Source organism: Callospermophilus lateralis, chromosome 15, assembly GCF_048772815.1.
Source record: "Callospermophilus lateralis isolate mCalLat2 chromosome 15, mCalLat2.hap1, whole genome shotgun sequence".
NCBI classification, from domain to species: domain Eukaryota; kingdom Metazoa; phylum Chordata; class Mammalia; order Rodentia; family Sciuridae; genus Callospermophilus; species Callospermophilus lateralis.
In genome coordinates, this window is record NC_135319.1 from 51448871 (window position 1) to 51464968 (window position 16098).

The 16098-nt window shown below is 48.3% G+C and overlaps 1 protein-coding gene across 4 annotated transcripts in view; it reads left to right on the forward strand.

Annotated features, from left to right (window-relative positions):
- The window catches only part of Tspan14 (tetraspanin 14), a 56210-nt gene extending 40848 nt beyond the window's left edge, over positions 1-15362 (forward strand). For all 4 annotated transcript variants that reach the window (XM_076834972.1, XM_076834971.1, XM_076834974.1 and 1 more), the window contains 7 exons: positions 2640-2690; positions 4242-4388; positions 5925-6095; positions 8166-8291; positions 9999-10043; positions 11877-11996; positions 13602-15362. In XM_076834972.1, the coding sequence (XP_076691087.1) occupies positions 2640-2690; positions 4242-4388; positions 5925-6095; positions 8166-8291; positions 9999-10043; positions 11877-11996; positions 13602-13673 (732 nt within the window). In that variant the 3' untranslated portion in view covers positions 13674-15362. The remainder of the gene's footprint in view (positions 1-2639; positions 2691-4241; positions 4389-5924; positions 6096-8165; positions 8292-9998; positions 10044-11876; positions 11997-13601) is intronic.
- The last annotated feature ends 736 nt before the right edge of the window (positions 15363-16098 follow it).

Here is a 16098-nt window from a genome sequence, read left to right on the forward strand (position 1 = left end):
AATCTGAGATGATTTGAAGTATATGGGAGGATGTGCACAGGTTATATGCAAATACTGCACCATTTTATATGGGATGCCTGGGCATGAGCATTTTGGTATCCACAGAGGTTCCTGGAACCAGTTTCTCTCAATTTCTGAGGGGCAGTTGTATTTTCAAAGGGTCATTCTAGTTGCTTGGAGGCCTGTGAGGAAACCCCTGCAGGATCCAGACCTGAGCAGATAGATAACAGACAGGTGGGTGCAGAGAGGAAAACTGTTCAGATGTATTATGTGTTTTGAAGGTAAAACCAGCAGAGGGTCAATAGTGAGTTGAATACTGGGCAAGGGAGAAAGAAGCATTAAGCACGAAGTCAAGGTTTTCTCTTAAACAGAGGAACAGACAGTGGTACCCTTTAAGGAGAAGGTGAGGAGTTGGGGAGGAGCAGAGCAGGGGTGGGGAGATCCAGGAGACGTTGAAGACGTTTTTTCGATTGGAATCTTATCAGATCTTTCAGGTGGACAAGTCAAGGAGACCCTGAGCTGCGTGACTTAGAGAAGTGGCTATTCTGGTCTGTATTGGTGAGTTGGCAGTGTGTTGGACAGCATTTAGTGTTGTGGCAATCATGAGATCATCTAGCAGGCTCAAGGCAGGGCAAAGGACCTAGGACTGAGCTGTGAGCTTCTCCACCACTTGGTGTGATCTGAAAGAGGAGTCAGTGAGGGAGACAACCCTTTGCCTTGGTATTCCTGAAGCTACGTATGCAGGGAAATAGTTGAAGGAGAAATGACTGACTTGATCTCACCTTCCATAAGGTCAGATAAGGTGGGATTAAAGACTAGCTCCAGCTTTGGCAAGAGGTAAGTAAGTATTGAGAACCTTGAGGAATTGTAGGGTTACCAGTCACTTGTGGGTTTACTTCTCATAGCATTTTGAAACTCCTGGGAAGTGGAGGAAATGATCATGCACTCATCAAGAAAAAGATATCAATTAGGAAATTGGTGTGAGGTGGAGTGGGGTGGTGTGGTAGAAAGGAGCAAGGATGAGCCCACAGGAACATAAGCACCAGCAGCCCGCTGGCCTGTTGGTGGAGTGCAGCACCTAGGATGTACTCGATGAATATTTGAACCAGTGAGTGAGGAACAAATGAATGAATGAACTGAGCTTGGGATGGGGTCCTTCTCCTCACTTCCTGCCATTTTGGTTTTGAACTCTCTGGACCCCAGTATTCTGCTTTATAAAATGCAGGGGTTGGGGTTCTGGCAGGACTTCTTCAGTTGGGGTTTACAGACCACTGTGGGAACCAACCACTAGAAGCTGTGAACCACCCTCCAAAATTCTGTGCAGAATATTGGGAGTGTGTGCATTTTCTGAAAAATGATCTATGATCTGGAAGAGGCTGAGACCTCCTGGGGCTTTCATTAAAGGGCCTGCCTTCCCATTCCAGCCACCTGGGTCTAGTATTGAATAAAACGGCAGAAATAGCTTGAAGCTTGAGAATAAACTTTGGAAAGGTGAGAGTCATAGAGAAATCTAGCCCTGTTATTTGTTGTGAGATACTAATATATGGCAATGCAATGCCAGTGTGGTATAAAGTAGTTAACAGAAAAACAGGAGGCAGCTTCATTTGCACAGATCATGATGTATTTTCCTTTTATATGGCAGATTCTCCCCGGTTCAGAAACCTGTGTGGTGCATTTGGGTGGGCTCCATTCTCTTGGCCCAGGGAGCAGCTTAGCCCTAGTGGGTTCCTATAGGTGGGAGACTGGGGTGCTTTTCTTCTAAGTGAGGTCATTGCTTAATGCAGGCTTATTTTAATTCATTAGCTAGTAACCCAGCACCTCCTGAGCACATGTGTACTTTGTGCTACATGTAAGTACCCTGGGGAGGGGGCTCAACTCTGGCCAGCAGCTGGACTGAGTAGCTTATGACTGAGTTTGAATACAGTGCTGGAGGCCTGAGGTGGGGAGCATACTTGGTGCTGGGTTTTGCTCTCCATGCCCCCATCTACACTGGAAACCTCTAATGCTCCTGGGGCACAAAGTCCTCTTACACACTGAGAGTGCCCTGAAATGAACTTGGGTGGGGGTAGGTGTGGCAGAATATAGAAGGAACAGGGTAGAGCTTGACTGCACAGTCTCTGTAGGACCTAGTCTGCCTTGAGGCCTTTATCTCTTCTCTGGATTGTGGAGCCATCTGGTGTTGGAGTACATACATACATTCAGGAGTACAAACCAGTTATCTGCAGAGCCTCCTTGTCCTTTTCCTGGGGTAGAAGCCCTTGTCATCTGCAGGGTTAAGGATTTTTTTTTTTTTTTTTTTTTTTTGCTACTGGAGATTGAACCACCCAGGGGCATTTTACCACTGAGCTATATCCCCAGCACTTTTTATTTTTTAATTTGAGATAGGGTCTCTTTAAGCTGGTTAGGGCCTTGCTGAATTGCTGAAGCTGGCCTTGAACTTTCGATTCTTCTGCTTCAGCCTCCAGAGTGCTAGGGCTATAGGTGTGTGCCACCACGCCCAGAAGGGCCTAGAATCTTGGTTGGGAGCCAGGAGCATCCTGACTAGCATGTGGTCTTTGCTGTGAGAAGCATGTTTATGGTGTTGGCTTCTGATCTAACATTTCTTCTCTCCCCCCCTCCACCCCACTGTTCCTGCTCAGTTGGCTGGAGTTGTCTTCCTTGGAGTTGGACTCTGGGCATGGAGTGAAAAGGTAGGTAGAACCCTGAGTACCAGGAGACCAAAACTAGATTCATTCTGCTTGAATTATCCCCTCCTCCTATCTGTTTCTTGACAAGGAACATTTCCTGTGCAAAGTAAAGATCCACAGAACCCTCCTGAGGCTGGCTCTGCCTTGGGCAGTGCAGGGAGGGGTGGTCAGTGCTAGAACAGTTAGGTTTTGGGGTTTTTCTGAGCTTTGTGAATGTGGAGAAATTTCTGTTTGCAGCAGCCCGTAGTGGCCCTGGGCTTGCCTGCAGCTATGCCCAGAGTGGGCCTGGGGTTGTCTGCCTGACCCTGTACGCTTCTAGGGCAAGTGAGCAAGTCCCAAACACAGTTGTGTTTATTCCTGGAGCTCTTGTCCTGCCTACAGGAGCAGGGCTTGGTTGCGTGCCCTCAGGCACCCTATGTGGTGGGAGCAGGTCTTTAAGTATCTTTGGACCTCTTTGCCAAGCCTGTGAGAGAGGTGAGAAAAAGAGACCAGTATGTAACAGTCTGCAAGGATAAAGAGCAGGTGGAGCTGTGGTGTTGTCTTTGTCCATGGCAGTTTGGTGCTGGGGAGGTGAAGAGGGCGGAAATCCCTGCCAGGGCACCAAGGGAGGTAGAGAGAGAAGCTAGGTGAAAGAGAAAAACTGAAGAGCCCCCTGTTCCTTCAGTGGAAACTGCCTTTGTTTCCAGGAGGAGACAGGAGCACTTAGGTTTATGGGATTTCCTGCCATAGCCTTGGGATCTGGATGAGTCCTGCCCTTGGGTTTGGACACCTTCAGGGTAGCCTGTGAACCCTAACAGGGCAAGAACTACAGTGCAGTGTCCCTTTGCCCCACTGACCTGGAAGCCAGTGCAACCTGTGACTTGTGGTGCCACTGTGTGGCCACCTCTGGGACTGCAGCAGTTTGCTTAGCTAGCTGTCTGCGCTAGGCCGAGCACCTGGTTTGGCTGTCCTCTTCTTCATTCTCCTTTGAATCTCACAGAATTGCTGTGTCATTGTGGGTCACACTAGCCACATATGACTATGTGTTTCTATTTAATTGAAATTAAACACAAATGAAAATTCTTAAGTGTCCCTCGCCACATTCCAAGCACCCAGAAACGGTTGTTACCAATTTGGACAGTGCAGGTACACAGCACCTCCACTATCACAGGTAATTCTGTAGGCAGCACTGCTACACCTCTTCCCTTGCTAGGTGTATTTTCCACAGAATGTTCATTTTGAGGCTGCTTTGGACAGTCAACCACAGCATTTTGCTTTCCAGTGGACCCATCAGAGATACCCAATAGGCCATAAAGGAAGCCTTGGGTCTGCCTCCCAGGTACTGAGCTTCCATGGAGACCAGGAGGTTGTGACCCTCCTATGAGGGTCTCAGGACTGAGGTGGTCAAGAATCTGTTCACCTGATGTGCCTCTCAGCGGGTAGTCAGGGCCATATTCTGCCTGGCTTTTAATGATAGGATTGAGCCCTGAAAGGCAGGTCTCTGGACAGCCCAGCTAGAGTCCCCTTGAGTCCCCTTCAAGGCTGATGTTACCCTGCTTTCTCTGCCTTTTTCAGGGTGTACTGTCTGACCTCACCAAAGTGACTCGGCTACATGGAATAGACCCTGTGGTGCTGGTCCTGATGGTGGGCGTGGTGATGTTCACACTGGGGTTCGCTGGCTGTGTGGGGGCCCTACGGGAGAACATCTGCCTGCTCAAGTTTGTGAGTGGCCCCAGAGATGGGGGTGGGATGTAACAGAGGTAGGGGTAATGGGGGGTAGGGGTACTGGCTCAGCTAGGACGGCCTATATGTTACCTGGTTTGAGTCACTTTGTACCCTACTGCCTCATTGAGTGGTAAGATTTTAGGAAAAAAAAAATCCAGATGAGCTGGTTCCTTTCCCCGGGAGAAGTGGGGCTCCTCTGGTTTTCAGCTCCTGGTGGGAGGAAGTGCTTATAAGCAGCTCCACTCCCCCTCTTTGCCTTTTATCTCCTCTCAGAAGTTCTGGAGGAATTGTTTGTTTGCTACTCACCTTTGCCCTTCCTGGCTAAGATCAAAAGATGTTGTCAGTAACATTAAGAAATTATTTCCCTCCTCCAGGGTGTGTGAATCTGTTGGATGTGCAATGTAGAATCTTTAATTTCCTGGTAGAACTGCGAGTTACTAAGAGTTTAGTTTTATATTTAGATACAAATTCATTTTTAAATACATTCAGTTAAAATTAAATAGCACCTGGTGGGGAAAACACATTAAGGTTTTTTATAATATATTATTTGTTGAGTTTATTAGGTCAAGCTTTCTCTTTCCTGGGCTTAATTTAAAAAGCAAAGCACATTTTTTTTTTCTATTTTTTCCCTCTTAAAAATACTATGTTTAGTATCTTGCTTCCATGGGAACAGGGAGTGCATTTGTAGGGCCTGTGTATATGCATGTTCCTATGCCTACATGCCGGTACTTCTCCATCTTGCTTTGAAAGGCTCCTCCAAATTTGTCAGTGGTGTTAAAGCTGTTTAGTGGCCTTTGTGTCTGTGAGAACACAGGCTTTACACACTGAAAGTCTCTGGTGACAGAGGTGGATATGAACCTATGGCTGCAGAGGGGCCTTGTAGAATGCCACCACTATTCGTGGCCTGTCACAGACATATCTCAGGAAAGGTCTGTATGTGACTATCATGCTCACATACAGAGTGGGTACTGATAACATTGGTGCCTCCAGAGTGGTAAGACTTCCAGGGAACTAGATGTCCTGTGTGAGTTATGTGACTGCAGACAAGCTATGTACCTGAGTGAGCCTCACTTTCTTCATCCTTAAGGTTGGGGTGATAAATCTGATTTCTAGAAATTTGGATGATTGTGTATGTGTGGAGAGTGGTCAGGTAGTGTCTGGGCCCAGACTTTGTCCCAGAGGAGCTGTCAACCTTGTGGGTAGGACAGCCATTCACTCCGTATTATGGTTTCCTTCTTTCGAGGGAGGAGGGCTGCTTCATAACAGTGACTGGCACGTTGACCTGGAGCCCTCTCATCTTTTTTCACTCATTCACTGTTAGCAGTGTTGCAGTGGATGACGTGGTTAGTGATCAACCATCCCCCTTTACGGGTGAGATGAAGCCCCCTGCTACTAATGCAGGATTCCCAGTCTGACCTGGGGTCTCCTGTGACAGCTCATGCTCTGCAGCAGGTAGTGGTTTTGGGTCAAATGGGTGTATAGGACCAGCCTGGTAGATGTGGTAACTCCTGCACTGCCCTTGTCTCCGTGCAGTTCTGTGGTGCCATCGTGCTCATCTTCTTCCTGGAGCTGGCTGTGGCTGTGCTGGCCTTCTTGTTCCAGGACTGGGTAAGGGATCGGTTCCGGGAGTTCTTTGAGAGCAACATCAGATCCTACCGGGACGACATCGACCTGCAGAACCTCATCGACTCCCTTCAGAAAGCTGTAAGCACTGTCTCCTGGCGGGTTTCGTGGTAGCACCTGCACTTTCCTGCCTTAAGTCAAGTCTGTGCAGCTCGACAGTCAAGGTTGGGGGACACAAACCTTCTCTCCTTGCTGTGTTTCTGCCTGCAGCGTGGCAGGCAGTAGGGAGGTTATGGAGTGTGTACTTTGCCTGTGGTCAGTTTGTCTCTGTCGTTCATGTGGCCCAGCCAGGCTCTCTCTTCCTGTGCCTCCCCACCCACTATTTGTATTGGGCAGGCAATTCCAACTGTACCAAGGCCACCCACTTCTAGAATCTCAGCCCTCACTACCCTCCCCCTTTGTGGCTAAGGTCTCCCCAGCCTTGCCCAACAGCCACACTGGCAGCCAGTTGTCCCTGGGACCTTAAGCCCTGTGGGTATTGGGGGCAGGGGAGGCCGAGCTCCTACTCCCTAATCTCATGACTCACCACTTAAAGCTATTCCTGTCCCCTTCCTCTCTAGGACCTTTTCCCCTTCCTGTTTGAGAAGGGCAGAGCTGCCTAGAGGAAGCTTCCTCAGATGGAGGGGAATGTGACCTCTCTGGAGTATGTCCCCTGGGGTTTATCTAAGTAGTCCCACGCTGGGGCCATAAGTCCATCTGTCCCTGTCCCCCTGGTGTACAGCTGCACCTGGAGGATTGGGCTCCAGCTGCTCCAGGCCCCCTGGGAGAAACCCCCTTCCTAGCCATGTTATCTTCTGTTTGATCTGTGCTCTGTCTGAAAGCCCATCTTCCTCAGGAAATTTTTATATGGAACACTTTAGTTCTGAGAAGAAAATAAACTCTAGAGAGCACTAAAAATAACTATGACCCACTCTTATTAACCAAAACTTGTTTACCCTTATTTCATGTATCATGGAGTTTAGCCAAACCCATTTATATGACCAAAGAGTCTACCCGAATTGTTGTCATTGACCTGTATGGTCTGTGAAAGCCACCAAATCCCTGCCATTACCCCATGCCCCTCACTGTTCTTCTTTCTGTTCGGTGCCACAGTCTCATTCTGTGTTCACATGGTCTTGGGTTTGCTGGCTCCAGCATTACCTAAAACAATCATCTTTTCTCTGCTGCCTCCTTCTCTTTAAAAAAAAACAAAGTTTTCCAGAGGGATTCAGTAGGTTATGGAGCTTTCTTGGGGTGAAATATTAGTTAATTATTAAATCATTAAGCAGCTGGCACAGTGGACAGGTGGGGATGGGAAAGACAGTATTTTACCTTAAAAGCAGGAAAACAAGTGGAAATCCCCATTGTCATTTGTTATGATTATGCCATAACCAAGTCAGCTCCAAGGGCAGGTGTGGAAATGCGATCTGCTCTCGTGTGGGGACACCGTTCACACCGCAGCAGTACCTTCAGCATGTTGGGTTTTACAGTTGTTAGACTGATGAGGATTCTTCTTTGCAGCTGTACCAGACAGTGAGGAGGGCCGAGGCCCTGGATGGGGCAGAGTTTCCTGTGTTGCCATTCACTCCAGTTGTAACTGTTGCTTTGGGAGTAGACATTCAGCGCTTTTATATATATATATATATATAAAATATATTATATATATGTATGTATTTTGTTTGTTTGATTTTGATAAAGAAACAAAAAAGGCAACTAAAGCCAGAGTAGAAACTAAAGCCCTGTGCTGAGGCCAGGTGGTGCCCCTGAGTCAACCTGTGTTTGACAGAGATGTTGGGGCTGCTCTTGCCTTGATGGTAGTGGTGGCGGTGGCACTGGGGATTGAACCCAAGGGTGTTTTACCATTGAATTATGTCTCCATCTCTTTTAATTTTTTTTTTCATTTTTGAGATTAAATTGCTCAGGCTGGCCTCAATCTTGCAATCCCCCTGCCTCAGCCTCCACTCACAGGAATTACAGGCATGTGCCATTGCACCCAGCTGCTGTTTCATTTTTAGAGGATTTCCTGGGTGGTATTGCTCAGCATCTCTGTATGTGTGGGAGATAGCAGGGTGGGCCTCAGTTTCTCTGTCTGATAGAAGGAACCATACTTATCCTGCCACATTAAGACTGACTCTGGGAGCATCTGATAATTCTTGACTTTTGTGATTGTAGAACCAGTGCTGTGGAGCCTATGGCCCTGAAGACTGGGACCTTAACGTCTATTTCAACTGCAGTGGTGCCAGCTATAGTCGCGAGAAGTGTGGGGTTCCCTTCTCCTGCTGTGTGCCGGATCCTGCGGTGAGTTGACTTGCTCCTGGGCATGACGTGTGTCCCTCATATAGCCAGTAGTTTCTGGGAGTCTGCGCATGCCCTGAGCTGTTATTCTGCTGCACACTGGAGGAGCTGGGTGCATGCCCTTCACATCTGCCCCAAGGCCTTGCACCTCTGCAATCCTGTTCACATACATTCTGGGATTGTTCTCTCATGGCCCACCCTGGCACTGCTGTACTGGGTGAAGCAGGAGGAAGCAATATTTACCCTCCCTTGAGGGGCTTTCACTTGGGGTGCCTGGGCAAGATGCTGTGATGCTCATGAGCCCTTGATTGGCATTTTTATACCCTTTCTCAGGTGAAAAAAAACCCCAGTTCTCAGAAGGTTACAGGAGCTTTGGGGAACACATCACTGTCAGGGGAACAGCATCTCTGTGGTGGAGAATTATTTTCTGTGGATTCTCCACTGTTTATTTTATTCTCAGTCTAAACCAGGTAATTGGGTTCAGAAACTGGGCTCACGGGATGACCTGTGAAGGAGCACTGAATTTTGTCTGAGCTGAATCTGTGCAGAACTGACCCTGTGCTAACTCTCAGTGCAGTTATGTAATGCCTGTTCTGGGTCACAGGGCTCCCAGCAGGGCGGCCATCACTTCTACTACATGAGCAGGTTCTCCAGCCCAGGAGAGGCTCAGATTTGCTGAGGTTGCACAGTTGATGTCTGAGGACTCTGAGGGTTACTATGAAATATACTAATGTAGTAAATGTTGTATTTATCTAGTATAACTTTTGCTTCCTAGCACAAAGATTGGCAAATTGTGACCCAGGACCCAAATCTGGCTTGCTTTTTTATATGACCTGGGAGCCAAGAATGCTTTTAGTTATTATTAAATGGTTGTTCATCTTCCCAGCACTATAACAAAATACCTGAGAAAATAACTTCCAGAGACAGAAGGTTTATGGGGCTGGGCTTAGCTCAGTGGCAGAGGTCATGCTTAGTATGTGGGTTCAGTCTCCAGCAAAGCCACTTACCTGCCCCCCAATCCCCCGCCAAAAAAAAAAACAAGAAAGAAAAAGAAAAAGGGTTATTTTGGCTCATGGATTTAGAGATTCCAGCCCATGATCAGACAGACCTATTACTTTCAGGCCTGACCGGCAATGGCAGGGAATGTATGTGGAAACAAACTGGTCACTTCGTGGCCAAGAAGCATAAGAGGAAAGGGCCAAGTTCCCACAATCCCCTTCAAGGTCATATACCCTATGACCTAAGGGCCTCCCATTAGGCCTCACCTCTTAAAGTTTTTATCTCCCACTAGCTCCACCCTGAGGACCAAACCTTTAACATAGGGAACTTGGGGGGCATTGAATATCCAAGCTATAGCATGGTTGAAAAGAAAGGTAACATTTTGTGATATGTGGAAATTGTACAAAATTCAAATTCCAGGGTCCATCCTGAAATGCAGCCAGGCCTGTTTGTTTACATGTTGTCAGTGCCTGCTCTCTTGCTACTAAAGCAGAATTCTGTACTGTTCTGGAGACTGCATCTGAAATATTTACTCTCTCGTCCATAACAGAAACAGTTTACTGACACCTGTCCTATCCTGGTTGGAGGATGTGGGCTGTTAGTGGAATTTGCAAAGGTGTTTTCTGGTGTTGGGTTATAACTTTTCTTGAACCTTTTACCACTGACTTCTCAAGAGGATAAAAGTGACTGATTTTTCTGATTATCTTACAGCAAAAAGTTGTGAACACACAGTGTGGATACGATGTCAGGATTCAGGTGAGAACCCCAACATGCAGAACTTCAAGAGCTCCTTAGGGTGACAGTTTTTCAAGCTGTATTCCCTATAGTTTAACTTGCTGCTTTAGCAAAAGTGAAAATTGGGGTGGGGAAAAGCAGGGGGAGATTAAGCTGAAAAGGTGACATCTAAACGGAGACAAGGCTGAGAAGGGATTGGTGCCCCACACACTCCCTCCTGAGCTGGAGGCAGGATCCTTGGGAACAGTGACAGGTGGAGATTTCAAACCCTGTGACTACAGTCACAAAACAGAATCATTGCTGCATTAAAGAGTGGGATGGACATTTTGGGGAACAAAGTCTGTATTTTTAAGAGGCTCCTTGGAGCTGTACAAGGTGTCTATTATAAAGGGGTTCTGGAGGAAGCTGTAGGAGTGTGTGGCTTGGTGCAGCTTCCTCAGGGAGACAGTGGCAGCAGGAAGGAGACTGGCCTGGGGCAGGGATGGGACTCATGATTACAGGATTTTCTTAAAGCCACCTTACATGTGAAGAGGAACAAGACCACCCTGAAGATATAGGCATAACCCTCCACCCTGACTCCAGTTCTTGCTTTGGTGACTTTTGGTGATAGGAATGACTACTGTCTTGAAAGGAAGGGGTCTCAGGAATCTGCAGGGGCATCTCCTGGGCATTAGAGATGTGTTCTGTGGCTTGGAAAACTTGGCATCCTTCAGTGATTGCCATTTCTCAGGGATGGGCTGCATGAGCTGAATGTTTGTTTTTCCCCCAAATTCATAGACTGAGACCTCATCCCTTGAGTCATGCATTTTTGAAGATGGGGCAGGGTGTTTGGGAGGGCATTAGGCCATGAGGTCAGGGACCGGAGGAGTGGGATTAGTATCCTTATAGAAGTGGTCCCAGAGGGCTTTTTCACCTCTTCTGCTGTGAAAGAAGACACCATCCATGGACCAGAAAGGAGCCCTCAGCACACACTGAATCTATCTGTCTCCTTAGCTTGTAGATGTCGTCTTCTCCCTGAGTCTCTTCATGCCTCTACATGTCTCTGTACTAATCTTCTCTTGTAAGGACACCAGTTATTCTGAATTAGGGCCCACTTTAGTGACCTCATTTTAATTAAATTAACTCTGTAAAAGCACTCTCTTCAAATACAGTCATTCTGAGGTGCTGGAGGTTAAGGCTCTAATTTATGAATGCGGGGCACAGTTCAGACCCTAAGGCCTCTAAAATGAATTGTCTTCCATTATTATTGCCATGAAGAAAGTTGACTGGGGAAGGGAACTGAAGCTGATTGCCATTTGTGAGGTTAATAAGGGTGTGTGTGTGCTAGGACAGGTCCTGGAGCACTTACTGATGCTCCATTGAGGGTTGACATTGGAGGGTACTGGTTGGCTAAGGACCATTGCCTGCTGGCTCTGTCTCCTGGAGCTAGACTTTCCTGTGGGAGACAATTGAGGAGCCACCGTCCCTTCCTTCTGCCCATCCTTTGAGAATGCCCCACACCTCATCTCCTAGTTTCTCCCTTTAAAGGTACATCTTCCTCCAGGGCTTCAGGCCCCCTCCTGTGTCTCCAGATGTGGGCATTGGAGGTATGCTGAGTAAGTTGAATTGAATTTCCAGTAGCCCAAACAGAAATGGGATTACAGAACAGGCCAGCTGGCCTTTGGTAAACAGGTGACATGATAGCAGCTTGACCCCGGAGGGATAGAGACCAAAACCAAGGGATGTGTTTTTCCTGGAGAGTTTTGCCTGTCCTTCCCATGTGCTTCATCCTGTTCTGTGCTGGAGCTGAGCTTTTGGGGACCAGGGTGGGAACTCTGTGCCACAGGCTCAGGCCTCTGGGGTGCTTCCCTGCAGCTGAAGAGCAAGTGGGACGAGTTCATCTTCACCAAAGGCTGCATCCAGGCGCTGGAGGGCTGGCTTCCGAGGAACATTTACATCGTGGCTGGTGTTTTTATCGCCATCTCTCTGCTTCAGGTGTGTTCCAGGGGCCTGCAGATGGGTGGGGGTTTTTTCATTTGAGGAAGTTAATGGGGGCCATTAACAGAGAATGCTTGTCCAGCTTGTGTATGGTGTGAAGGAACCTGACAGAAGAAATTAGATGTTTAAAGCTGAGTGTGTGGGGCGGGGGAGGGAGAGACGGAGGGAGGGGGAGAGAGAATGTGAGAGTGTGTGTGTGTGTGTGTGTGTGTGTGTGTGTGTGTAATGTATGTGTGTGTTGTGTGGGCTAGACCCAGGACAGACTGATTCCTGTCTCCCTGTGGTCTACTACCTAAAGGAAGCCTCTCTGTCGTGACAATGTAAGAGGTACTGTTACAGAATGGCAGTGGAGTGAGACCCTAGTAGACTGTATAAGGGTATCTGGTTGGGACTGGAGTATACTCTGGGAGGGTCACCTGCTTTGAGAGTCTACCCTGCTGCAAGTGGATGAAAATGGCAGGATTTAAGATGTCAGAGCTGCTTAATGGAAGGTGATATTGTGGATCACCTGGGGCTTGAAGGAGGACTGAGGCTCAGGTCAATGTAGTCACCTAAGGATCTCTTCCTCCCTGTCCCTAGCACCTGGGCACCCAGGCCTCTTCCTGTTCACATGAGCCTCTCTTGGCTCCTGCCCTTTGTGGATGCTTGTTCACCTGAACAGTTGGAAGGATGTTGGTGGTGAGGGGGCAACAGGGCCTAGGGTGAGTGGAACCGCCAGTATCTCCTAGAAGGGAAGTCAGTAATTGAGTGGTCTCAGAGGAATGAACATTTCTAGTGCTGCACAGAGCTTGTGAGGAGATGCTGGCAGTCTCTGAGCAGCTTCTGGGAGAGTGGGTGGTGTGCTTGTGAACACACCAACCCTGCCTTGAAGAGGATGACTGCAGTGGGTCCAGCCACTTGCATGCACCTTTTCCTTCACTTAGCAGTGTGTACTTAGTGACTTCAGAGGAAGGCAGAGAAGCATGTAGACAAGGAAAGAAATAGCCTTGCAAAACAGGCAGGGGAGTCAGTTACGAACCACAGGCAGAACTTAAAAGGGGAAATAAAAATCAAGAGCACTCCTGAAGGTTACCAAGTTCACTTTGGTCTGTTCATGTAGGAAAACTTCAGCCGAGCCTCATGATTGCCCATTTCTCCAAGGACAGGACGTGTTGACATCAGCACAGCCAGCATCATTGATTACCTTGGTTTTATGATGGAATCCAGGTTTATAGGAAACATTTGAGATTTGTTATTTTGGGGATCAACATGATAGAGTGGCCTTGTTAATTTTGGTTTTGATCTGGGTACATGTGTCCTGCCTGTGGGATGTGCTGTGCTCACTTGTGTTAGAGGCAGGACCAAGTGTCTTTTTTCAGTCCATGGTTCCTGCTTGTTCTTGCCTCTTCTGGGCTCAAGAGACACAGCAGACTGCACTTTCTACCTGTGGGTCAGTTGTACTTTGCCCCTTGCCTGAGCGTTTTTCCCAGTGTGTCCCTACCCTGACAGAGTGGACCAAGGGAGCAGTGTGCAATGGGGTGTCCACCGGTCTGCTCTCTGCTCCCCGCCCTCCTCCTTTGGTTGCTAATGCTGAAGGCCACTGACTGCTGGCTTTGGTTTCAGATATTTGGCATCTTCCTGGCAAGGACCCTGATCTCAGACATCGAGGCGGTGAAGGCCGGCCATTACTTCTGAGGAGCAGAGGCGAGCAAGTGCAGCTGAGCCACATTGTGGAGGCCAGAACCCTTCACTGTCATCAACCTTATATCCAGTGGGAGAGAAGCTGGCACAGCCACCTGGAGCCAGCGCCCTTTCTTCGGCATCAGTGTGATATGAACTCTATTTCTCCTTGCTGGTGCTGAAGACCCAGGGCTCCTTTTTACCTGCAAGACTTGAGCCTGCATCCCTGCTGGGACTTCCTAGAGGCAGAAGTGTCTCTACATGGGGCAGTGGCCCTGAGGGACAGACTGGGCTTCTGTGGCTGTAAGGAGTGCCTGTCTTGGCCCTCTTGGAGACCGAGAGCCTCTGCAGACACCTGCTCCTCACTGCAGGCTTTGGGTCATGGGCGCTAGCCTGATGGACAGCCACATCTTAGGGTGGGACATGGGTAAAGGGACAGCAGGTGAGCACAGAGCTTCTCTCTCCACCAAGTCCAGCAGTGCAGTGGCCTGCTTCTAGCTGGAGAAGGGGAGGGGCTCAAGTGGATCTGTGTATGCTAGCGGGATTGTGGTGGGTTAGGGTCTTTTGCAGGATCCTCAGCCATGTCCAAGTGAAGTAAGCCTGAGCCAGGGCATGACTGGTGCCACGAAATGCCTCGGCGGCTACCTGCCAAGCCCCACTGCCATTTTCCAGGACAGGAACTGCCTCTGGTTTCAACAGCATTAAGCCCTGGTTGCTGGGGAAGCGGGGGTGGCCTGTTCCCCACTGAGAGCCGGCTCTCGTTTTCTTAAAGTGTGTAAATAGTTTATTTATAGGGGTAAGAATGTTTTCACACCATGTCTTCATTTCCTCTTCCTTTCCTCCAGCATCTCCTCTCAGCAGCCTTACACAGTGTCTGGAACTAAAAGCTATCCCTTTCAGTTCCCCTGAGTGTTTCCAGAACCAACCACAGCAGCCTGTCCTTTCCATCTACTGTGTTCCTGCATTCCCCTTCCTCCATACACTGCCCCCGAGACACATCCCACCTCCCAGCTTGGCCTCACTGTCTTCCAGTCTTGGTGCTACTAAAGCTGTCACCCGAACTTGAATCCTGCCCCTCCTTCCCCATGGCCTGCCTAGGGAGCCCCAGCCCCCACTTAGGCAGCCAAAAACCTTTTGGGCAAAACTTCTGGTCGAAGCTATACGCCAAAGGCTGGCTGGCCTGACATCTGTCCCTGGAGAGAGCTGCTGCCCTGCAGCCAGGCCTGTGCTGAGCTGTGCACCCCAGGCCACAGCTGCTTAGAATCTTGGGACATTTTATTTCTAACTTTCGTGGTGATTCCCCACCAGGATATGTGTGGTCACTGTGCCCACCCTTCCTGTTGGGGCTCTTCTGGAGCTTGCTCTTGGCAATGAAGTTTATTGTATGTGCTGAAAAACCCTTGGAGTAGTTGGGGCATTGTCCATCTTTGGCTGGGCTACTTTCTAATGCTTCTCTGTAGCTTGTACCAGTTCTGTCCTTACTGTTCAGGGATTGAGAGCTACCTTCATTCACTTGCAGAAGTGTACATTCTAGTGTGGTGTATACTGGTTATGCTGGTGGGTGTTTGTTGATGATGATGATGATATTTTTGTTTTGTTTTTTACCATTCTCTGTAGACTAGAGGAAGAATGCTTGTGTTTTTAGAAAGTGTGTTGCTTCTCTTTGACTGCCAGACTCTTTTATGGAATATATCTTTATATTAATGCTGCTGTTTTGGTTGTTTTTATTTGGGGTCACTACCAAAATGGTTTTAAATACACAGTATAAATTTGGCTGCAGGGGGGACCAGCAGAATCAAGTGTAACTAGAGGTATAGAAGTGCAGATTGGCACGTTCCAACATGGATTTCAGTTATCCTTCAAACAAGGCTACAACTGGAACTGGTTGACTTGTGGTGTAGCCACGCCTGTGTGTAGGCAGGAGCGGAAGAACTTTAACCCTCAGGCCCACATGAAACATTACTTTAGGTGATTCCTTTCCAAACCCTGACAATACTGTTTACCCAAGCAAAAAAAGCTTGGGGACTATGGGTTAGTATCTGGGCATTGCTGCTACGTGAACCATGTATCCTGGACTTGTTGGCCTCTTTGTCATTGGGGGAGGTGGGAGGGTATCAGGGGCTGTGTCTATCTCAGCTCAGGGAGCCTTCTACCCAATCTCCCTGCCAGTGTGTTGGTGGCCGTAGACCCTGCTTGCCAGAGTGTTGGTTCCAAAGGCTTCAGACAGCTCCTGCTATCCCATCTATTCATGTAATCCTATTGCCTGGACCCCTTGGAATCCTCCTAGGTACCACACTCCAATTCAGGAGGAATTCTAGCCATGACTTCCAGAATTTTGTTTCTCAGTTCATAAAATGTTCAGGCCATCTCGTTTAACTCTTGAGTCGTTTGTTGAAGAAACAAAACAAATCAAGGATTGATTAGGGAGCCCCTGACTTGA